General features: G+C 42.5%; 1 protein-coding gene and 1 non-coding gene across 2 annotated transcripts; both read right to left on the minus strand.

Annotated features, from left to right (window-relative positions):
* Positions 1–253: 253 nt before the first annotated feature.
* On the minus strand, positions 254–13,987 carry TSGA13 (testis specific 13). Its single transcript, XM_044244601.1, has 7 exons — positions 13,965–13,987; positions 11,413–11,491; positions 9,102–9,173; positions 7,841–8,047; positions 3,263–3,402; positions 2,319–2,446; positions 254–420 (listed from the first exon to the last, which is right to left on the minus strand). The coding sequence occupies exons 1-7, from the start codon at positions 13,985–13,987 to the stop codon at positions 254–256; spliced, it is 816 nt and encodes a 271-aa protein (XP_044100536.1).
* On the minus strand, positions 12,765–12,869 carry LOC122905717. The gene has a single exon (XR_006384410.1). It is a non-coding gene; the product is annotated as a U6 spliceosomal RNA (small nuclear RNA).
* Positions 13,988–24,786: the final 10,799 nt, after the last annotated feature.

Below are 24,786 nucleotides of genomic sequence, written 5' to 3' on the forward strand. Positions count from 1 at the left end.
TGTCGCGGCCGCTCTGGTCCCCTGGGGACGCGGCCACGCCCTCTCCTCCTCCCCCAGCCGGGCGGAGGCGGGGCTAGGGGCTGGGGCCCCTGGGCTGCGTCCGGGCCCCTGCAGCGACAGGTTGGAGCTGGGGGCTGGCCCTGGCCCGGAGCGGGCAGAATGCGACTTTATTAGGTTGGCACGCACTGGGAGGTGACTTCTGCAGTCCCCTTAGTCTCTGGAGACCGAGGCGGGAGGCCCGGAGGGTTTGTTTTCACTTGACGACAGTGGCGTTTTTGATTACCCACTGCTGGGCCCTTCCATTGCGGAACATGCTCCCCCCTGGCACAGTTCTGATGGGTTTCTCTTCCAGGAGCGAAGAAAGGGTTAGTGGTTCCCAAATCATCTTGGAAGTCGGCGGGTCATTCCCTGACTTGGCAACTGCAACAAAGCACAGGGCGCCTTGGTGAATGTGGATTTCCAGAAGATTTAGGACACTCAATGTGAGGCAGGAAGGAGACCCGCTTGGAGAGATCAGGAAACTTTACTCTTAGCAAGAGGGTAAAGTTTGGACCATGGACTACCATGCCCAACCTTCTTTATAGTTGTGGATTCCTTCCCTTCATCAAAACCCTGTTTAAAATACTGCCAGTTTGGAGACTTCCCTGTTTCATCCCACCCCTTTCAAATGATCCCACCTGCAACCATATGAACACTTAGACAACTCAGTAAGGTGTACTCACTGGTACATTCATTCATATTCCTCTTAGCCTTTTCCTAAAATGTAGGTGGTATTCCGTTCTCCTGTCTGAGCGTGTACCTAAGAAACTGTTTCTGCCTTTGGCTTCAGGGTCCTCACTTTATCCAGATTCTCTTTCAACCTCTGCCTGTTCTTGGAAGTTTCCAATCTGGGCTCTTCTTGCTTCCATCCCTCCACACTTCTTTGATGTGTTATGTCTTGTAAATACCCCGTGAATCTGTTTCCTTATTCCTACTGCTATCACCTTAATTCGGTTCCTATCATCTGTCTCTTGGATGGCCTCCTAATCACTTCCCAACCAATTATGGCCCCCATCCAAACCATTCTCTACCTAATCTTTATTTAGATGCCCAGCAAACTGGGAAGGAGACTGGCTATTGGCAGAAGGAGGGTTGGCTAGCAGTCTCTTTTGCTTGAAGTGGAGACATTGTTTCAACTTCATAGCCCCCATTGTCTTTGTTTAGGGAAAGCATAACAAAGGGCCCTTTGGATACATAAGGGAGTAGGGTACTCACTTTTCTTAGGGGAAACTGTAAAGTCACCAGAGATCTACTAATTGCTATAGACAGAGATATTATGTGTTCTATTTAGAAATGTAAATTGGGTAGATCCTTAAAGATTCATGCCCTTGAGAAAGAGAAATTCTAATCTAGATTAGATTCTAGATTCCAGAGAAATTATTTCCCCCAGTATTGACTTAAACCAAACTGCTGATATAAGATGTAACTCCACCTTTACTTAATGTGCTATTAACTGTTATGATCATCATACCTTGCTTATAAAGCTCAAACCTTACCTTGGTGGAGGGGTGGAATTTCCCTTGAAGGAAATAAACATCCCTACTTATTATTATAGAACTGGGGGGAAAAACAGTCTTGGAGCTTGGTAAGTGTTCAACACTTACAGTTGCCCCATTAATGTTAAATGAATGATAATGTGTAAGGAGCATTTTCATTGCATTCTCTTCTGTAAAACCTTATCACAAACCCCTTCTACGCCATGTACGCCTCGACCCCAAAGAAACTCATGAACCTCAGACTTATCCTTTGGTCCTTCTAGAATAGTTTTCCACAAAGTCTGATATGCAAAATACAAGGTGGTTTTAGGTGATACATAGATAAATATTTTAAATTTTAATTATTATAAATTCGACTAAATTTATATCGGAAAAAAAACATGTAACTATTATATCGTATGATACAGTATTAAGAAAGGAACAACAACAACAACAACAAACTTTTAAAGAAAAACACCAAGTAACAGGGCAAATAATACACCAGTATGGCTAAAACTATCAAAGTGGTAGGCGATGTAGTTTGGGAAACACTAGGCTAGAGCTTTCTTGAAATTTGAGAGTTTTAAAAAAAAAAAAAAAAGAAATTTGAGGTTTTAACAGGGTCCAAAGCCTAGTATCACTCAGGCCTCTTAACAATTCTTAGCATCTATGCTACAAGGAAAAATAGTTTCCAGAACTTCCATGAGAGAGGTTGATTTGCCCTTATCTCTTGTCCCCAAAAGGTTGTGCCTCCTGCCCACATCTCAGATCTATAAACCTTTGCTTTAAAAGAAAGAAGCTTACCATCTTTCCTCATATCTCTTTTACAGACTGAAGAAAAGTTGAGCTGGGGATACATTTGTTTCTGTTTCCTCAAAGCATAGACCTTTAAATACTTCCCTTCGCTCTTGAAATCATTGTTGGTGGAAAACCTTAAGAAAGAAAGCTCATTTAATAGATCCTAGGGCAGGGCATTAATGGAAGCACTCACTACATTCCAATTCTAGGAGAGAAGAAAGGACAGTCACTAGAGAATGCTCATTGGTATGGAGTGGGAGTATTGCTCAACAGAAGGGATACTTCTAGAACCCAGCATTGTAAATCTGTGACGGAACTTTAAAATCTCTTCTTGGTTGCCTGGGTGGCTCAGTCAGTTAAGCATCTGCCTTAGGCTCAGGTCATGATCCCAGGGTCCTGGGATCCAGCCCCATGTTGGGCTCTCTGCTCAGCAGGGAGCCTGCTTCTCCCTCTCCTTCTGCCATTCCCCACCCGACCCCACTTGTGCTCTCTGGCTCTCTCTGTCAAATAAATCAATAAAATCTTTTAAAAATAAAAATTTTAAATATTTAAAAAGTAAAAATAAAATAAAGTCTCTTCTCTCCTCCCCAAATTAAATGTGGGTTGCTCCTGCACCTGGTTTCAAATGAAATCTCCTAGCATATTGTTCCTAAGCCACAGCTCTTTACATGCACTGGGGGAAAATACTGTTCTGTTTCCTCTCACAGATCTTTGAGTACTTCTTTTCACTCTTGAAAATCATTTTCAGTGAAAAACCTTAGTTTTGCATTACTGTCTCTTTTCATTAGGAAATAAATGAGGTTGGGGGTCATGTAGGAAAGCTGTCTTATTATGCAGTTCTATATATTTCCTACAATCAAAAAGCTTTCATTAAATTGTGATGAAAAAAGATAGTAACATGAATAAGGAAATGATAGGGAAGAAAATGAGTACAAGAGCCGGGACTACACCTAAACCACTGTTCTCGCTTGGATGTAGGATCCTCCGACAGGGTCATAGGAAATGTTGGTTTCAGTCCAGATCGTAACTTTTTTTCCTGAGACATCAAGGGTAGGCAGAAGTTCTCAGCGGGCTTGGGCCGATGACCTTCCTGCAGCAGAGGAAAGAAGAGTAAGTGACAGAGTAAGCTGAGCCCTTGAGACTGGACTGATTTCCTGGACTCAGCTTTAATTCCTCTAAAATGATGCAAAAAACCTGCCAGAGAGGGAAGTGGGGACTGAAACCAAAAGAAAAGGAGGCAGTTCCCTGAGTGGGCTACTACAGTAGCCCCCTCTTGTCCACAGAAGATACATTCTAACACCCCCAGGGGATGCCTGAAATCATAAATAGTACCGAGCTCTCCAGACACACTATATTTTTTCTATATGTACATACCTTATGATAAAGTTTAACTTCTAAATTAGGCACAGTAAGAGATTACTAACAATAACCAATAAAATAGAATAATGATATTGTATTAAAAGTTAGGTGAATGTGATCTCTTTCTCACTCAAAATAATATACTACACTGACCCCTTTCCTTCTTGTGATGATGTGAGATGATAACATGAGCCTACATGATGAGATCCAGGGAGGTGAGTGACATAGGCATGGTGACTTAGCGTTAGGCTACTGCTGAAGGAGGAACAGCTGCTTCTGGCCCCAGGTTGACTGTGGATAACTGAAACCACAGAGACTGTAGATAAGAGGTGGGGGTGGAAACTACTGTACCCATTTGTTTTGTTGCCAGATGACACATCCAAAGCTTGATCAGGGTTTTGAGTCATTGGCTGGACTTGCCCAGTGGCCCTTGGAAGTGAATGGCAGAGGACTTTACCCAGTTTTGAGAAGGATTCAATTAGTGAATCACTTAGGAAACCAAGCATTTGGTAATACATTGGGAAAGAAATCCATAGGACTCTACCTTCCTTTCTCAAAGATGACTGCCTCATTCACATTCCATTCTCTGTCTGCAGTGAAAAGGTCATGAAATGGGATGTTTTGTGAGGTAATCATTTCACCATTACTAAAGGTCATAGAATCAAAGACTTTAAGAAAAGATCTTAAAGGTCATCCAGTCTAACCATTCATCTGACCCTCTTATCCCCTCTACAGTACCACTATCAAGTGGTCAATCTTCCTGTACCAAAGACTCAACCCATTTCCTCTTTGCTCCGCTGTTGCTGCCCCCCCCCCACCTTCTACTGTGTAGCCCAAACAGAACAACTCTAGGGTCTCTTCTGCAGGGTCCTTAAAGAATTTGAAGAGATCCATCCCATTCCTCCTAAGTTCCTTCTCCTCTCTTAGGCTCAACATTGCCCCTATTTTGAACTTTTTTTCTTGTGATCTGGCTTTCGGCTCCCTATTCTCCTGATTTTTCCTGTAACTCACTTGAGAAAGCTACTGTTTAGATTCTTCCTAATGTGTGGCAATCTGAAATGAAAACAACATGCTAGTAACAGCAGGACACAGCCCATCACCCCGCTAAAGTCTCTATTCCAATGTCATCACCTCTTCTGAGATTCTCGTCTAACTACACTGTCTAGAATTGCCCCTGACACCCATCGTGCTCCATTCCCTTATCCTGCTTTGTCATGGCACCTAGCACATTCCACAGTATCTGTGTGATTGTTGGCTTGCTTCTGGTCTGTCTGCCTCCCTGGAATTAAACTTCACTCAGCCAGACTTTGGTGTATTCACCCCTACTGCACATAACAGTGCCCGGCACAGAGTAGGTGCTCAATAAACACTTGCCAAGTCAATGAAAGAATAAATGAATAACCAGACCGATTAAATGATACACACTGAGCTGCTTCCCCCAGAATTTTAAAGCCTCTTTTAAAAAAAACAACTTCCTGTTGAACCATGTCTTTTAAATTCCGTACTCCTCCTCTTTAAGCTCTTCCAGTTTTGAAGAACTTCTGTCTAAGTTACCTTAACAAATAGAGGTTTTACTCTAAGAGCTGATGAGCCTAGGATCTAAGACTTAGCTAACAATCTGGCCACAAAAGAACAGAATCATTACCAGAGCCGGACCTCATGCCAGAAAAACAGGAGAGGAAAAGTATTTGGAATCCAGGCCGGCACTCGCTAAGGACAATCATGGCATGAGTTGATGTATCTCATCTCTGCCCCGTCATTAGCTTGTCTCCTACTTTCTTCCTGTCTGCTTCCTTCTCTCTCTACCATGTTTGCTCCCTGCCTTTATTCTGTATCCTTCTTCTCCCCATAGCTTCCACGTATTCATTTCTATTTCCCTAGAACTTGATCCTGTCCCTCCTCTACTTTCATGGTCCCACACACTCCTCTTCGTCCTGGTTTGAATTTTTTTTTTTTTCCTTTAGTGGCCTCTCTCTACCTATCCTTTCAGCTTTTCATTCCCACTACCTTCATCTTCCCCTTTCCCAACTCAGATGCCTGGAAGCAGGAATCTGATCGGTCTGAGGGATTTTTGGTTGTTGATGGGTTGGTGGGCTTTGGTGTTGGTTTGATTGTTGGTCTTGGGGTGGTTGTTTGTTTTCACTTGGGGATACCACTCTGCACCACCAATCAGCTTATGAACTGTGCTTCCCTGGGTCTTGTGTCCTCCTCAGGTCCCGGCTAGCTGTACAAGGGCATCCTTTTCTTCATGAATGGTGGTAGGGCCATTTCACTTAGAAGGGGCTGTGAGGAAAGCCATCCTTGTGACAGACATGCCTGCTCCATTCTTCGATTTGCCTGCTGGAACTCACCCTTTTCTTATACACGTGCTTAGGCATAGCAAAAGAATGCTTATATGATCTTAGGCTCGCTAAAGGCTGACACATTTGTCTAACAAGGGAAAGGGATGTTGCAGCATGAATATGAAAGAAGAATTCTAGATATTGGCCTTCTTCTTGGACTTGTTCCAGAGAGCCTGAGGAATTACCATGGATTCAGTCCTTGACAATCAGTGCCTTAACTCTGTAGCATAATTTGCCCATGGATATGATCAGGTCCTGCATGTGATCTGGAAGGCTCAGAAAGTGCCAACTGTTGGCAGAAAGCTCTTCTTACTTGGAGCTACACGATAGTCTTGTAGTTCCTTTTCTACCTGGAGTAGGACAATCCTGGGCCGGCATGCGTTCCTCTCTCGGTGTACATTACGCACAACCACTGAGAATGCACCACTGAGTTGATGCTCAAAGGACACAAATTCTGAACCCCAAGACACCATAGGCAATGAATTCATTAACAAACTCACGTTCGGCATGTATCATTGCATATTGGCAATTTACCCTCCGTTTGGAGAGGAAGCTTTTACTGCCATTCATCCAGAAACTAAGGAAACACAAACCTCAAATTCACCACATTGTATCACAAGGGTCTGTCTTGGGTAATTTCTGTGATAATTAGCTTCTTTTGTTTGCACTTTCACTTACTTCATTCAATTTCTTCTTGTATTAGGCCTGCTCTCAAGGCTGTCAAGATCTTTTTTTAGATCCTGATTCCTACATATCTTTTAAATTCATTTTCTTCACTTCCTCTGCTATTGATTTAGTTCAATTTTTCAGCATCTCTCACCTTGACTGTTGTAGTAACATCACAGCTGATCTGATTTGTATCCCTTCCACAGTGAACACATCTTTCTCTCAACCTCCAAACACAGTCTTTCTAAAGTGCCAATTTGATTATACCTTTTATGTCCCCCCATTTACTCTTTCCCATCTCCGTAAATACACCTCACTTTCTCGGGTCTTCATGCCTCTGCCTTTCCTTCTGACAGGGATATTCTCCCCTTCTTTTGTCAGGGGGCACCTCCTCTGTAAAACCCCCCTGATTACTCCCTTCCCCCCAACAAAGACACAGAGCTCTACTCTACATTAGTGCTGTATCTCGCATATTCTATTATCCATGTATCCTGGTATGTTAATAATAACTTTTATATTTCTCATGTATTGATCAGTGTCTCTTACTAGGCTCCAAGTTACTTCCAGATAGAATATATTCTGAAAGCATCTTTATATTTTAGTTCTTTGTTTTGTTTATGTTTAGCAATTGTTTACTGGATTGAACATGAACTTCTGTAGTGTAGAACGGAGTCCCAAATGTCTGGCTTCCATGATAGTGAATTCTCTGCCCTGTTCCTCTCCATTTCTTCTGACACCTGAAAGCAATGGGTGTAAAGCATAACCCTCTACTCATTTCCCATTTAGTGATTTCTGTTCCTTATACATCATTTCCTGATTTATCCTTTACCGCTTTATACTCAACTGGAAAGCCAGTGACTGTTTTACCTTTGGTTAATTACAAACTAAATGTCTTTGGCCAAGGAGGAACAATTTCTAATTAGGACCATGCAATGACGTTGCACAATGACACAAGCTTGCGTAGTTCTGAGTCTTTCCCAAGCTCTCCAGGCTCGTGTGTGTGTGTGTGTGTGTGTGTGTAGTACATAGCAAGGAATAAGAAGGAAGAAGCTGGCTCCTGAGTACCATCTTCCATGTTAATTTAACTCCCTTTTCAAGCTAGCTCCCAGTTCCTGGGGGTCCTTCCTCAGGGTGCCAGGATGCTTCGCCAGGTGCCATTACCTTGAGCAGCAACTCTTTGGAGAAGTATTTTGGGGCCATGTCCTTTCCTTCCTGGTCAATTGGGCAGGGAAGTGGGTTGTTGGTCATAATCAGTAAGGTCTTATCCTGGTCATACTCTGCTACTTTCAACATGAAGCTTCTGATTTTCCCATTTCGAGCCAGGAATTTCTGCACGGCGGTGGGCTTCAAAGGCTCATAGTACTTCGCCTGAGTGACACAGAGGTTTCCAGAGAGACAAAGGGATTAGATCAAGAGAAGATTCACCAATCAATTGGCTAGTCTTCTGCCTCTGTGGGGGAGGGACAGAGGCTGCACATGGGTGGGACAAATTTGCTCTAAAATGTGTTTTAGAGAAAATATCTGAAGCTTCCCGTCCCTCTCTGCCCTCAGAGCAGCCCCCCACAGTCTAAGGGATGAGGAAATGAATTGGAAAAGTTTCCACATAAAAGGAGTGAGACGATTTAGTTCTCCTGAAAAAGTGTCACATCTGGCTGAACCCAATGGGGCAAACGATAAGTTTCCATGTTAAACCTAAATGGTCTTTTCTACAACTCTCTCCGAGGCAAATGGAGAAATTGCCATACACCAAAGCTCCTTCCTTGTTCAGGGAGACCAACACGGCCCCCTCCTGCATCTTCCCATCCACCAACCTTTCTCCACAAGCACAACCTTATAAAGGAAAAGCAGTCACAAAAGACAGCATGTCATGTAAGATGTGGTGGGAGAAGGGGCTGTCCCACAAAATTTGCTTTTCTGTCTGTAGGGAGGAGGCAGAAGACTGGAGAGGGAAAAAATCAAATACCTCCTGATTAGAAATAGGTTTTCTCAACTTAAAGATAAATCAGCTGCTGGGCACCTGGGTGGCTCAGTCGGCTGGGTCTCTGACACTTGAGTTTGACTTGGGTCATGATCTCCATGATCTCAGGTCATGAGATTGAGCCCTGTATCGGGCTCCATGCTAGGTAGGGAGATTGCTTGGGATTCTCTCTCTCCCTTTCCCTGGGCCACTCCACTCCCACCCTACATTTGCACGTGCATGCTTGTGCAATCTGGAAAAAAAAAAAAAATCGGCTGCAGGGACCACCCTCTTCCCAGGTCCTCCCTGCTCCCTCACCATCACCATATACTCAGCATAGTGTCCTAAGACAGGTCTGCTTCCCTGTGCCAGGACACTGTGCAGTCATAGAAGCTGGTGACACCATTCCTGGACTTTACTGTTAGGGTTGTTGTGGGGGGGGGCGGTGAATCCTTTTTCACTTACCAAATTTGGATGGACCGTGTAAAGCTGAAGATTCTTCAGAACAAATTTTGATGGCCCAACGGGATCACAAATCTAGAGACAATAATTGAAACAGCAGTTTCAAGTTGCACAGAGCCTAAACAATACTCACCTGCGTCTAACTAAAAACTGGTCTCTCGGTTGAATTAAGTGAGGAGAACACGTGCTTCAGGATTTGTACCCCGGAATTCTGGAATGCAGGCCACGGCAAGGAGAGCTACATTCCGAAGCATCCCACAGGAAAGCTTGTCCGTGGACATGTGGACCCACTTTATGGACGTCAGGTAAAGCTGTGAGGGGGGAGGTAGGTAAGGGCAGCATCAAAGTTCAGATGGGGACAAACCACTCCAAGGCATCACACCTCTTCCTTCTGCTCTTTCCATTTCTATAGGAAATCAGGTAAAAATCAACACAGAGGACACCCTCTAGGGAGAAAAGCAAGTTATAAAAGGGCAATCACCTCAGGGTTGTAGTGGAAGGGAGCCCCAGGTACCACTGCCTGCCAAGATGGAAGCAGACACACGGAGGAAGGGAGAAACAATGGTGCATTTTGCTTTTTTTTTTTTTCTATAGTATGTGATTTTTCTGGAAATGTTGCCAAAAAATAACTGAAGGCCAGTAATATTCCTGTCTACCACTTGGCATTTTTCCGCTGGTGGACGTGCTGGTGATTGGCAGACTGGTAGAGTGTCATGTCTTGGTTGTACAGTTGCTGGGCCTCCCGCCTCTCCTTCACTGACCCTGCCTGGGCTCTAGCTCAGCCATAGGCCACCTAGAGATGAGTCAAAGGCATGAGGGCACGAGGAGAGAAAAGCTCTGAGTTACTTTGGGCTTAGAATAATCAGAAATCAAAAAAAAGACGAGCGGGCACAACCCTGTATTTGGATTAGCATTTCCAAAGATTGCCATGCCCCCAAGGGGTGATATGGTAAGATGGGGTGCAGAGGAAGGGGAACATGTGCTGAAAGGTGAGGAAAGCATAAACGTGAATGGAAAAGAGGGAAGAAATAAGGATGGTACAGAACATTGCCATGAGGGGAGGTGTTATGCTCCTGGAGGAAAATGCCAGGGACTGGCAATGACCAGGGGCTGCTGGGGGGAGAGACCAGGAAGACTATCAGAGCCATGCCATGCATTCCATGAGGAACAATGGGAAGAAATAAATCCAAAGATGCAAAGATTTCATTTTATTACCTTTTTGGAAAACTGAAGTTCCTTTGTTCAAAGCAAAGACACGTTATAAACAATCTGCTTCACAGGTATGATATATATATTTAGAATCATAGAAGTCTCAGAACAATTTTGAGAGAACTATGTGAAAATTTTTCTTTTGTAGGGTTTGTGTGTGTGTGTGTTGTTTTTTTGTTTTTGTTTTTTTTTGTTGTTGTTTTGAGAGGGGAAGGGTGGGGAGGAGCACAGGGAGAGGGAGAGAGAGAATCTTAAGCAGGCTCCACACACATCATGGAGGCCCACACAGGGCTCAATCTCATGACCATGAGACAAAAATCGAGAGTCAGACACTTAACTTACTGAGCTACCCAGGTGCCCCAATAGGGTTGTTTGTTTTTTGTTTGTTTTTTTTTTTTTTTTTTTTTTTTTGCTTTTTTGTTTGTTTGTTTTAATTTTAGGGGAGAGAAAGTCTCTGAGGAAAATGCTTTTACTCTTAAATGTTTCCAAATTAGTGTACAGTGGTTGACCAAACCCACAACAGTGTCCTAAGTGGAATATGTTTTTGGTTTTATGTTGAATTACACTATCCTGGCTGGTAAAATAAAATTGACCTGGAAAATTCACTTGCATATTGAAGAAATCTTGGGAAGCAACTGAGCTACCCAATGGGGTTTTGCAGAAGAGGTGGCCATTAAGTCTAGCCAAGTTGGGTTTCTTTCTTTCTTTCTTTTTTAAAGATTTTATTTATTTATTTGACAGACAGAGATCACAAGTAGGCAGAGAGGGGGAAGCAGGCTCCCCACTGAGCAGAGAGCCCAATGTGGGGCTCAATCCTAGGACTCTGGGATCATGACCTGAGTGGAAGCCAGAGGCTTTAACCCACTGAGCCACCCAGGTGCCCCGCCAAGTTGGGTTTCTAAGATAGGATTATGGTCCCTGGCTTCTAGCCCTGATTTGTTGCTGATATGTCCCTGTCTCTTTTCTAAATCTCTCTCTCCCTTTCATAAAATCAGGATAAATTAACCTTGCTCTCTATATAAATATTAACCCCTTTTTGCTTTTCAACAGAAGTTTGTGAACCCAACTTATAAAGTACTCTCTTTCCTCTAATGCTCCTTCTTACCTCATCATTATCAACCACTGTTGCTTTCTCAAGTTTAACTGAGATGGTTCTTGGAAGGCTTGATTTGCGTTGTTGAAACCTGAAAAAGAAGAATATCCGATTATATTTTCTTACTCTGAGGCCTGGTCTTTGGCCCATTCTCAATCTCCGTCAACAGAGTGGGAGCCTGACTTAGAAGAGCCCAATTTGGAGATTCACATTAAAACCACATTGAGATACCACCTTACACCAGTTAGAATGGCCAGAATTAGCAAGACAGGAAACAACATGTGTTGGAGAGGATGTGGAGAAAGGGGAACCCTCTTACACTGTTGGTGAGAAAGCAAGTTGGTGCAGCCGCTTTGGAGAACAGTGTGGAGATTCCTCAAGAAATTAAAAACAGAGCTTCCCTATGACCCTGCAATTGCACTACTGGGTATTTACTCCAAAGATTCAGATGTAGTGAAAAGAAGAGCCATCTGTACCCCAATATTTATAGCAGCAATGGCCACGGTTGCCAAACTGAGGAAAGAACCAGGATGCCCTTCAATGGATGAATGGATAAGGAAGATGTGGTCTATATACACTATGGAGTATTATGCCTCCATCAGAAAAGATGAATACCCAACTTTTCTAGCAACATGGATGGGACTGGAAGAGATTATGCTGAGTGAAATAAGTCAAGCAGAGAGAGTCAATTATCATATGGTTTCATTTATTTGTGGAGCATAACAAATAACATGGAAGACATAAGGAGATGGAGAAGAGAAGGGAGTTGAGGGAAATTGGAAGGGGAGGAGAACCATGAGAGACTATGGACTCTGAAAAACAATCTGAGGGTTTTGAAGGGGCGGGGTGGGAGGTTGGGGGAACTAGGTGGTGGGTATTAGGGAGGGCACATATTACATGGAGCACTGGGTGTGGTGCAAAAACAATGAATAATGTTACGCTGAAAAGAAATAAAAAAGAAAAAAGAAGAGCCCAATTTGGGTGATCACTAATTGAATATGTATGTATAGTAAAGAATAGGATTTTTTATGCAGCCTGCATGCTGGGAGAAAACAAAACTTCGGTTTGAAGAATTAAGCAAGTGGGACCTCTTGGAGACATGATGATACCTGGTAAGTTGAATTCTTCTAAAGTAGTGATTTTAGATAACTTAAGGAAGTGCTCTGGGTGGACTTCTTAAGGACATTCTTTTGGGCAACTAGACTTTCCTAATACCCTTAAAGACCACCTACTGTTTTGAATGCCTAACCGCCTACTCTTCTCTGGAGGGAAATGACTGTACCTTTGCCAGTAACTGATTCCATGAGAAGGGATATTATTAGTGGGAGTTCACAACCAAATTTCCAATTCCTTTTTTTTTTTTTTTTAATATGGAACACTTCACAAATTTTCATGTCATCCTTATGCAGGGGCCATGTTAATCTTCTCTGTATTTCCATTTTTAGTATATGTGCTGATGACATGAGCACAAATTTTCAATTCTTATTGACCATGCTTGGATTACTGGCTCCCATCTTGTATCTAACCATAGCTAGGTTTCTCTATCAAGGACTAAGGTGGTAAAAATCATCAATGGCAAATATCCTCACACTCTGTTCTTTCTCTTACTTTCTGATCCCCTACCCAGATACCAATTCCTTTTGGAGAAAAGAGGGACACAGACATTGCAATATTTAGTAAGAAACTATTTTAGATCCCTCACTAATTCTACTGAACCCATTTAGTGCCTAAACATAGTGAAAGATGCTCATCAGTAAGATTGGGTTAATGATTAAAATAAATGGCCTGTTTCCTCCTTGGAGATAGTTCCTATTTGGGTATTAAACTAGCTTATATTAAGTAGGAGCCTGGGTCTACCTGAAGTACACCTTGCTCCTCTAAAAAATGAGGGTGGCAGTGCAAGGACCAAACTAAGAAAAGTAGAAATAGCCAGGCTATGTATGTAGGTGGCAGGTCAACTGCTGTAGGATGGTACAAATCATCCCAAATCCAGTATCAAGTCCCACCCAAGCATGGATCACTTCTGTCTGTTGCTGCCTACGAACTTCATCACTAACTCAGGCCAGAGGTCTTAAAAATAGTCTCAAGTGGAGAAGGTGACACATTGTGAATAGACCAAAATAAATTCATCCCCACTTAACTTCTTAAAGTTGGTACACTTTTGATGTGTCCTACTACCTTAAGCAATCTTATAATAATGCACTATAATCTTTATTATAGCACTTCTCAAAATGCTTCTTTATTATTTCAAAGGCAACACACGATCCCAGATGCTCTTTTTAAAGGCCAATTTAAGGCTCTAATAGAGCCATGGGAAGAACTGTTCCTTTAATCCAGCAGCGTCATTAAGGACAGTCTGGCACTTTCTTTTTGCTAATGCTACTCTAGTTGCTGCATGAAACACAGAACAAGACCTGGATTTTGACCTGAGATCAGCTGGTCAATTAGAACATTTTTAATGAGAGTCTATTCTGGAACTAGACCTATTCAAAGAGATCTGGATTACAAGTCACATTTGTATAAAACAGTATTTATAATTTAGTGAGGTAAACAAAACTACACACTTGGCATATCTCTTTTGGTCCATTGCTTTTCACCACTCAGTGGGCCAGTCCAAGGCAAGTATATACCCAGAGACCAAATTCAGTGCCTCCAAAGAGTCCACGTTCTGCAGGGGCTCAATTCAATCCATTCCTTCCTTCGGACACATCATGTGCCCAGCCCCGTTCTTGATCCTGCGTGGGAAACGAGAGAAGACAGGTAGGTGCTGTTGTGAATGCAGAAAATGCACAAGACATGATGACCTTTGTCCTCAAGAACTTGGGTGGAAAATGGTGGGGTGGGAGGGCTGGGGGTGGGGAGAGGAAGTGACCTCTAAATGTGAAGTAAGAATGACAAATGCATGCTAATATATGTCTCCCGGGCCCTTGATTTCCTCATCTGTAAAAATGGAGAGAGCTAACCAAATGATTTAAAGATAACATTCTAACTCCTTTAGACAGCAGTAAAATTTCCCTATATTAAGACCTGAAATAAAATTGACTCACGGGTCAATTGTGGGAGCAAATTGGAGAACAATGATGCTTTCATTTATCTCCCCTTTCGATACAACCGTGCTCCCATATGTCAGGTCTGGGAAGCTAGGAAAAGTGTGTGTATATGTTGGTATGGGGAGAGGGTGGCAGGGAATGGCTACATTTTTTTTTATAGACAATTTAAAATGGAAGCTAAAAGTTGATGATGTGCAAGCCACCTTTTAGAGAAAAAAGGTCAGTGAGGCTTAGAGGGACATTTCCTAAAGGATGTGTGGAGCTTGAGCTATGGGCCAATGAGAAGGCGTGTGATGTCACTTACCTGATAGGTGTTTGTCATTGCTGTTCAAAGTAGCAAGACGTAAAAGTGGATATAGGTGGGATGGGATCGAATTATGGAGGTCTTGGCAATTAAGTAGAACTTTGATAGGCCTATCAGCCAAGCCACTATAAAGCCCATGGATTTGGAGGAAAGATTGTGTTCGTGTTGGCAGTGTCAATAAGTAATTGTTTAAGGTTTATATCTAGTTCGATTGTCTAGACAGAAGCCCTAAAGACAGTTGTCTAGAGTTTATGATTAGACTGAGATTAAATCTGAACGTTCCCTCAAGGGGAATAGACTAATGAGCTTTTCACCCTTTTCTCACCTTTAGCTTACTGGAAGTGAGTCCAATTCATGCGTATATTGAAACTACAATAAACAGAAGCCATCAAACTGGGAGGTACAAATCTTGGGCTACTCTTCTGTAACCCAGGGTGGAAAAAACAAAATCACACAAACGCAAAAACCACATCTGAAACAGAGAGGGAAAGATCTGGTGTACAATACCTTGAAGGACATCAGGAAACCCTATTTCCTTGAGGAAAGGGAGATTCCTCGGCACTGAAACTTTCCATTTTGAAAGTGTCTTATTCTTTTCTTGATTCTGGAGGAGACACAGAATCTGTGATGAGTCGGCAATCTAGAATGCTGAGGTGTTCTGTGTTGGAGGCAGCACAAAGACATGCTTAAACAAGATCTGCTCCCATCTGTTCCAATTTGTTTTTCCAACCTATGACTTCCCTATATACACCCTGACCTTGTCACCATATTTTAATCAACCTCTACTTTAGCTAGTGTTTTTACCCTATTCCTCAAATACAGAAATCTTTCTCTCTTATTCCCCATACTTTTAAGGCTCTCTCCACCTCTTCATTTGAATCCTCTTCTTTACGTTACTACTGAAGTCTGTCCTCTTCAGAGAAGACTTCCCAGATCAATCCAATCCCCAATTCTAGCCCGCAGGCATTATTTGTGTGTGTTTGTGTGTGTGTGTGTGTGTGTGTGTGTGTACAATTCTATAGTTCTACCTGTATTTTTCTTCTGTGCAGATACTGTTTGCCTCCTAGGCAGTAAACATCTTGAAAGTGATATGTGAATTTTACATGCATTTTTCCCCCACCACAGTGTTTTGTGTATTAGGATTCAAAAATCAGTATTTGTTTATTTCAGTATATTTCCTGACTGCTTATGATGTGTTAAGCACCATCTGAGGCAATGGGAACCAAACACAGATCAGGCATAATCCTTGACCTCAAGGACTTCACAGTTTAGCCAGGAAGAGAGACAAAAAAAGAGTTCAATGCAACAGATTGCAATGCCCAGATCAGAGATCAGTTTGGGATGCTGTCAGATCAAAGAGGAAGAACACTAAACCCTGGGACATTTGGGACTTACAGCTAAACTGAGCCTAGAAAGGTAAGTACGAGTGAAACACGTGAAGAGAAGACAAAAAAGGGCATTTGAGAAACAGGCAGCAAATAAGCAAAAACATAACAAGTTGGTGCAGCCTCTTTGGAGAACAGGGTGGAGATTCCTCAGAAATTAAAAATAGAACTTCCCTATGACCCTGCCATTGCACTACTGGGTATTTACCCCAAAGATTCAGATGTAGTGAAAAGAAGGGCCATCTGTACCCCAATGTTTATAGCAGCAAGGCCATGGTCGCCAAACTATGGAAAGAACCAAGATGCCCTTCAACGGACGAATGGATAAGGAAGATGTGGTCCATATACACTATGGAGTATTATGCCTCCATCAGAAAGGACGAATACCCAACTTTTGTAGCAACGTGGATGGGACTGGAAGAGATTATGCTGAGTGAAATAAGTCAAGCAGAGAGAGTCAATTATCATATGGTTTCATTTATTTGTGGAGCATAACAAATAGAAAGGAGGACAGGGGGAGTTAGAGAGAAGGGAGTTGGGGGAAATTGGAATGGGAGGTGAACCATGAGAGACTATGGACTCTGAAAAACAATCTGAGGGTTTTGAAGGGGCGGGGGGTGGGAGTTAGGGGTACCAGGTGGTGGGTATTGTGGAGGGCACGGATTGCATGGAGCACTGGTTGTGGTGCAAAAATAATGAATACTGTTATGCTGAAAATAAAAAATAAATTAAACAAACAAACAAACAAAAAACATAACAGAACAAAGCATGGTTTATGTAGGGGAACTGCAAATAGCTTACGCCTAGAACATAAGATTTAACAAAAAGGGAGAAAAGAGATGAAACTGGGGAGGAAGCCAGGGTCCAAATCCTGGAGTGTAGTCCCTGACAGAAACACACATGTTCTTCTATGAGTAATAAAGAACTATTGAGGGATTTTAAGTCAGGAGATATATTAAACAATATATATTTTAGAAATATCAAAATGGTGACAAGGATGCCTAGGTGGCTCAGTGGGTTAAGCCTCGGCCTTGAGCTCAGGTCATGATCTCAGTGTCCTTGGATTGAGCCCCGCATCAGGCTCTCTGCTCAGCAGGGAGTCTGCTTCCACCTCTCTTTCTGCCTGCCTCTCTGTCTACTTGTGATCTGTCAAATAAATTTTAAAAATCTTAAAGAAAAGAAAAGAAAAGAAAATGGTGAGAGTATGAATTATAGATTAGAAAGACAGAGAGGCCTTTGAGAAGCCTATGGTACTAAGGAGGGAATGAGAAAATGTAAGAGTCAGTTTGTGCTACCCACCTCTGTCTCCTCACCCTGGATGACCTATTCAAAGATGGCCAACCAAATTCTCTCCACTAGGAATCTGAGAGTTTAATAAAGACACAGAGAGATGGGAGTGCCTGGGTGGCTCAGTTGGTTAAGTGGCTGACTTCTACTCAGGTTATGATCTCAGGTCACTGGGTTCCCTGTTCAGCAGGGAGACTGCTTCTCCCCCTGCTTGTGCTGTCTCTCTCTTTCTAAATAAATAAAATAAGTAAATAAAAAATAAATAAAATTCATTTAAAAACTTAAAAATAAATTTAATAAATTTATTTAATAGACTAAATTGTGGAGGCCGAGAAAAATTAAGGCCATCCCACCTCAGGTTTAGCCTTAGCATAAGTACAGCCATCTTAGCCCCGGCAGCCATCTCAGACCCCTGTGCCCAGGGGCTGAACGTTCCCCTACTTTACTTTAGTTCTAAGGACCCCCACCCTGCTTTGATAACAAGAATCCCCACCCTGCTTTGGTTCCAGAGACCCCCCACCCTCCTTTAGTAACAGGAATCCCCACCCTGCTTTAGTAACAGAAACCCATAAATACCCCTGCCTTAACTAAGCTCCGGGTCCAAGTCCCACTCTGCTGTGTCCGGTATACTTGGGCCCAAGCTTAAGGTTGTCAAATAAACCCTTGTGTGACTGCATCGGTGTTGGCTCCCTGGTGGTCTCTCAGACGCAAAAACTTGGGTACAACATAAATAAATAAAATCTTTTAAAAAAAGACACAGAGAGTTGAAGGATGATTGTAGCTAAGTTGTCTTAGGCAGCCTCCCTTGCAGAAGGGCTAAGCTCCACCAACCGAGATCCCCCAAGCTGCTGCAGATCCAGTCCTCCCTGAAGCATAGGTATTCAGTTTTCCCTTCAGTTCTGTGAGCTGTCCCAATAGCTTTTCAAATATCCTCACCCCACCCTTTTTCTTCTGAAATTAGTCAGAGTCCATTTCTGTTGTTTACAACAAAAACAACCACCTAAGCTGATGTGGGCTCTAAAGCCAGCTAGCAGCCTGGGACATCTGAAAGATTTAGGAAGATAGAATAATGGGATAATCACCCAATTGTTAACCAGTTGGATCCACAGGCTGATGGATATAGTCACAATTTTAGCTTGAATTCTGGAGTGAATGGCGGTGCAATGTACTAAATTAGAAAATGAGGGAGGTAGAGTGGGCTTGGGGGGATTTTGGTTTGGGTTAGTTGGATATGAGGTACAGGTAGGGATTTTGTCTAATCAATGGCTTAAAATATGGGTCTAGAGCTCAAGAGAGAGGTTTGGGATAGAGTGCCCCATTTGGGAGACAGCCTCAAGTTCATGTGCTAGTGGAAACCATGGGAGTAGGTGGGATCAAGCAGGAGAAATGATGAGCTGAAGACACCAAGACACAGGACAGTGTCCCGGGTGACACATTCACCAACAGAAGAGCGTCCTGAGTAGAGGTACAGAGAACACTGAAAAAGAGTGGCCAGAGGTTGGAGGAGAACCAGGAAAAGATAGCCATGGAAATCTTGGAAGGAGACAATACCATGAAAAAGGGAGAACCTCTACCTTACCCCAGATCTGAACTGCAGCTTTTGAAGGTACAAGAAAGGATTTTTAAAACTCACTGAAATGGCCAAAGCTTAGTAAATAGTACAGCACCACTGACTGTAAGGAGATAAGTCTAGATTGAAAGAGACTACTAAGCTGGAGTTCATGGCAGAGCCAGGATTGGCTGGAACAGAGACTGGCTGAGAGAAGACAATGTGAACTTACCACACATTCTCCACCGATTGTCTTCTTTTTCAGGCATAGGCATTAGCTCAACCAAAACTCGGGTTGATGGTCCCTTTTTACAGAACCTAAGAGTGGGTCCCTCATACCTCCACCTCTACAACTTTTCATAGCCAGATGGAGACCTCACAGACAGGGTAACAGCTGGGTGGTGAGGACGGGGTGCTGGGGTGACACAGTGCATTCTGGAAGATATGACCTTAGGAGCAAGAGCAGTGAATGAGGACACCAGGCAGGAAGAACTCTTTGCAGAACCACTATCCTCCTGTCCTCCTATTTTGAACTGGTAATAAAATAGAAATATTGGGGTGCCTGGGTGGTTAAAGCCTCTGCCTTCAGCTCAGGTCATGATCCCAGGGTCCTGGGATCAAGCCCCGCATTAGGCTCTCTGCTCAGCGGGGAACCTGCTTCCCCTTCTCTTTCTGCCTGCCTCTCTGCCTACTTGTGATCTCTGTCTGTCAAATAAATAAATAAAATCTTAAAAAAAAAAAAGAAAAGAAATATCTACCCCTTTGAAAGTATTGCTATGGTAGCATCCACCCTTCTTTCCTCATACAGTGGACAAGTAGTGGTGGGACACCTGGGTGGCTCAGTTGGTTAAGCATCTGCTTTTGGCTCAGGTCATGATCCCAGGGTCCTGGGATCAAGTCTTGCACTGAGCTCCCTGCTCATCAGACAGCCTGCTTCTCCCTCTGCCCTTCCCCTTTCCCTGCTCATGCTCCCTCTCCCTCCCTCTCTCTCTCTCCAATAAATTAATAAAATCCTTTTTTTTTTTTTAAAAGAAAGAAGTAGTAGCAGATAGCACTGAGCAAGGATAGCTTATCCCTTTCCTGCCTCTATGTTTTATAAACAGCCTACCAGCAACATGTGGTAAAACTCTGGGGAGGCTCTTCCTTTGTCAGGAGACACCTACTGTTTATCAGTGACTGGGTATGTCTTTCTAATACAGGGCATGTATTAGGAAGCCAAATTTATATTCAGACCCCAGCCATAGTCTCCAAACTAGCTTCTAGCAAACAAACCAACCAAACAATGAACAAAAAAATGCTGGTATTTTTTTTAAAGAATTTTATTTGTTTACTTGACAGAGAGAGAGATCACAAGGCAGAGAAGCAGGCGGTGGGGAAGGGAAAGGAAGCAGACTCCCTACTGAGCAGAGAGCCCCATGAGGGGTTCGATCCCAGGACCCTGAGATCATGACCTGAGCTGAAGGCAGAGGTTTAGCCCACTGAGCGACCCAGGTGCCCTATGCTGGTATTTTTAACTCATCTGATTCTTGCATGTTTTTATTCATTGCTTGTAGGAATTATTTATTAATTGAATAAATACTTTATTAATTGCTGGTAGGAGTGATTGGTACCTCATTGGTACCTCAAGTACTTCCACAGCCTGGCTGCAGTGAAAGCTATAGCTGCAGTGTTAACAGTCTACACTGGCACAGACACCAGAGAACGAGGAGACGGGGTTCGGGGGGAGGGGTGCTCAGAAAGTTATCTTCTCAGAAAAGCAAAAAGGAAAGCCTGCTAGAAACCGGAGACTGGGCAGGGTGTTTTGCCAGGCAACCTGTCTTCCATCCGTGGGCAGAGGGGGACTGAGATTTATAAATTCATTCATCTCAGCTTTGACCAACACCAAATCTGAACAGAACTAGCATTATTCAGAGATGAATGAATGGAAAATGATTTTCAGAGCTAATGAATTTTATGAGGAGGAGAATGTAGCAGCAGTAATAGTCACCCTGGCTTAAATGGGGAGCTAAGAAAGACTGTCAGAAATGGAGAAATATAAAGAGCTGGAAATTGGGAATCTGGGAATTCAAGGCCATGAAATTTGTTTGTAGATCTATCGATCTATCTATTTATTTATTTGACAGAGACAGAGAGAGCACAAGCAGGGAGAGCAGCAGAGGTAGAAGCAGACCCCCCTCTGAGCAGCAAGCCCAACACGGGGCTCAATCCCAGGACCCTGGAATCATAACCTGAGCTGAAGGCAGATGCTTAACTGATTGAGCCACCCAGGTGCCCCTGTGTGTAGAGCTACTAAAAAATATACTACCCAGAGTAACCTACAGATTTAATGCAATCCCTATCAAAATACCAGTAGTATTTTTCATAGAACTGGAAAAAATAATCCTTAAATTTTGTATGGAACCACAAAAGACCCCAAAGAGCTGAAGCAATCTTGAAAAAGAAAAACAGGACTGGAGTTATCACAATTCCAGATTCCAGGTTATACTACAAAGCTGTAGTAATCTACACAGTGTGGTCCTGGCACAAAAATAGATCAGTGGAACAGGATAGAAAGCCCAGAAACAAACCCATGATTCTATGGTCAATTAACCTTAGACCAAAGAGGCAAGAATTGTCTCTTCAACAAATGGTATTGGGAAAACTGGACAGTTACATGCAAAAGAATGAAACGCGACCACTTTCTTACACCATACCCAAAAATAAACTCAAAATGGCTTAAAGACCTAAATGTGAAACCTGAAAGCATCAACATCCTAGAAGAGAGCCCAGGCAGTAATTTCTCTGACATCGGCCATAGTAACTTCTTTCTACATTTGTCTCCCGAGGCAAAAGCAAGAGAAGCAAAAATAAACTATTGAGACTACATCAAAATACAAAGTCTCTGCCCAGTGAAGGAAATAATCAACAAAACTAAAAGACTACTTACCGAATGGGAGAAGATATTTGCAAATAACATATGGGATAAAGGATTAGTATCCAAAATATATAAATAACAGATACAACACAACACCCCAAAACCAAATAATCCAATTTAAAATGGGAAGAAGTCATTTCTCCAAAGAAGACATCCAGATGGCCCACAAGTCCATGAAAAGATGTTCAATATCACTCATCACCAGGGAAATGCAAATCAAAACTACAATGAGCTATATCCTCACACCTGCTGGAATGGCTAATATCAAAAATACAAGAAAGAGTAAGTTGTGGTGAGGATGTGGGGAAAAGGAATGTTCGTGCACTGTTGGTGAGAACGCGAAACGGTGCAGCCGCTGTGGAAAAAACAGCATGGAGATTCCTAAAAAATTAAAAATAAAACTACCCTATGACTCAGTAATTGCACTCCTGGATATTTACGCAAAGAATACAAAAACACTAATTCAAACGGATATATTTATGCCTATATTTATTGCAGCATTATTTATAATAACCAAATTATGGAAGAAGCCCAAATGTCCATCAGCTGGTGAATGGATAAAGAAGTTGTATGCATATACAGAAGAATATTATCCTGCCATTAAAAAAAATGAAATCTCACCAATTGCAACAACATGGATGGAGCTAGAGAATGTGATGCTAAGCAAAATAAGTCAATCGGAGAAAGACAAATACCGTGACTGTACTTATATGAGGAATTTAAGGAACAAAACAAGTGAACAAAGGGGAAAAAAAGAGACAAACTGAGAATTAGACTTTTAACTATAGAGAACAAACAGATGGTTACCAGAGGGGAGGTGGATGGGGAGATGGGTGAAACGGGTGATGGGGATTAAAGAGTACACTTACCATGATGGGCACTGAGTAATGTACAGAATTGTTGAATCACTATATTGTATACCTGAAACTAATAGAACATTGTATGTTAACTATACTGGAATTTAAAAACTTTTAAAAAACATGGTGATATCTACCCACAAGAGAGGGTGGAAGCTGTTTTGAGATTTTTTTTGTGTTTTTTTTTAAGATTTATTCATTTATTTATTTGAGAGACAGAATGAGCAAGAGAGAAGAAGCAGAGGGAGAGAAGCTGACTCCCCATCAAAAAGGGAGCCCAATGTGGGCTCCATCCCAGGACTCCAGAATCATGACCTGAGCCCAAGGCAGAGGAAGATGCTGAACCGACTAAACCACCCAGACGTCCTCTATGCAGGACTTTCCTTCTTTCCTTCCTTCCTTCCTTCCTTCCTTCCTTCCTTCCTTCCTTCCTTCCTTTCTGCTTGCTTGCTTGCTTGCTTTCAGATTTTATTTATTCATTTGACACACACACACAGAGAGTACAAGTAGGGTGAGTGGCAGAGGGAGAGGGACAAGCAGACTCCCCACTGAGCAGGGAGCCCAATGTGATGGGGGCTCAGTCCCAGGACCCCAAGATCATGACCCAATCTAAAGGCAGACACTTAGTGGACTGAATTACCCAGGTGTCCCTACAGACAGATATTTTAAATGTAAAAAACAAAACAAAAAAACCAAAACCGAAAACCACAGAAATTTCCTGCTTAATAGCTTCCTATTACACTTAAAATAAAATCTGAACTTCCTGCCATATTATACAATGCTCTGTGATTCTCCCTGCCCCTCCCAAACTTCATCTCCTACTAGTCTCTTCATCATGTCAGCTACTTTTGCCATCTTGAACTTACTGCTATTCTTTGAACATGTTAAGTCATTCACTTTCAGGGCTTTTGTTAATTCCATTCTCTGAAACACTGTTCACCATGAATTTCTTATGGCTTTCTTCCTCACTTGAAAATAGGCAAGTGTTACCTTAGAGGAGAGACCTTGGTTAACCATACCAAATAGGTACTCACTCCCAATCATATTGTGCCTCTACTATTCTTCAAAGCCCTTATGTTTACCTGAATGTTCCTACTTGTTCATTTACTATCCATCTCCTTCATGAGAATATATGCTCCAATGTGGCAAGAATTTTGCATGCTTGGTTCACTACTATATCCCTAGTGCCTGGAAGAGCAGTACCTGGTGCACAGGAGACACACAGCAACTATTTGTTGACTGAAAAAGTGACTGACTCAACTGAAATTTCCATGTAGACTATGCGATATTTGGGAGTTTTATACATTGTTGGTGGTACTTGACAGCCATTCCAAACTTCCTTCCTTCTAATCTTGTTTTAAAGATAAAATACTAATACAAATAAATAAATATAAAAATGTAAAAATAAAAAGATAAAATACTAGGGATGTCCAGGTGGCTCAGTCAGTTAAACATCTGCCTTCAACTTGGGTCATGATCCCAGGGTCCTGGGATAGAGTCCCATATCAGGCTCCTTGTTCCGTGGAGAGCCTGCCTCTCCCTCTCCTTCTGCCACTCCCCGACCCTCCCCTACTCCTGTATGCTCTCACTCTCTCTCTCAAATAAGTAAATGAAATTTTAAAAAAATAAAGAAGAAATACTAGGTTCGAGGAAATATCAGGGTGGAACCTGAATTAAGAGATTTGTAAGACTTCTCCACAGCCTCTCTGAGGGATTTCCTTACCTTTCCTTTCTGCTCTATGTGCTCATTTTGACCCTGACGTATCCATTAGTTATGACCCAATTGCATTATGAAGACCATAGCAGTATCGTGATGACTAGATAAGAGGAAGAGGTCTTTACTTACAAGAGGAATGATATAATACCATTTCAAGGGCTGAACATTTACTCCAGGGAGCCTGCCTCTGCTATGTCTCCATTTAGGAGTCAAGCTGGACAGAAACAATGGGAGGGTCCTGAGGAGCAGGTAAGGCCAACCTACTGGGTGTTTCAGATGAAGAGAGAATTATATCTTGAGAATGTTAGCTTTAGAAATAACAG

The sequence above is a fragment of the Neovison vison genome, chromosome 4, assembly GCF_020171115.1.
Source record: "Neovison vison isolate M4711 chromosome 4, ASM_NN_V1, whole genome shotgun sequence".
NCBI lineage: Eukaryota > Metazoa > Chordata > Mammalia > Carnivora > Mustelidae > Neogale > Neogale vison.

What these genes read in the sequence shown, in the direction of transcription:
- TSGA13 (XM_044244601.1), bottom strand. Translation starts at nt 13,987, where the DNA reads ATGGACCAAAAGAGATATGCCAA. An exon ending in ACACGGTCCATCCAAATTTG is followed by an intron (nt 8,048 to 9,101) that starts GTAAGTGAAAAA and finishes TGTGTCACTCAG; the next exon opens with GCGAAGTACTATGAGCCTTT. An exon ending in AAGCGAGAACAGTGGTTTAG is followed by an intron (nt 2,447 to 3,262) that starts GTGTAGTCCCGG and finishes TTCTTTCTTAAG; the next exon opens with GTTTTCCACCAACAATGATT.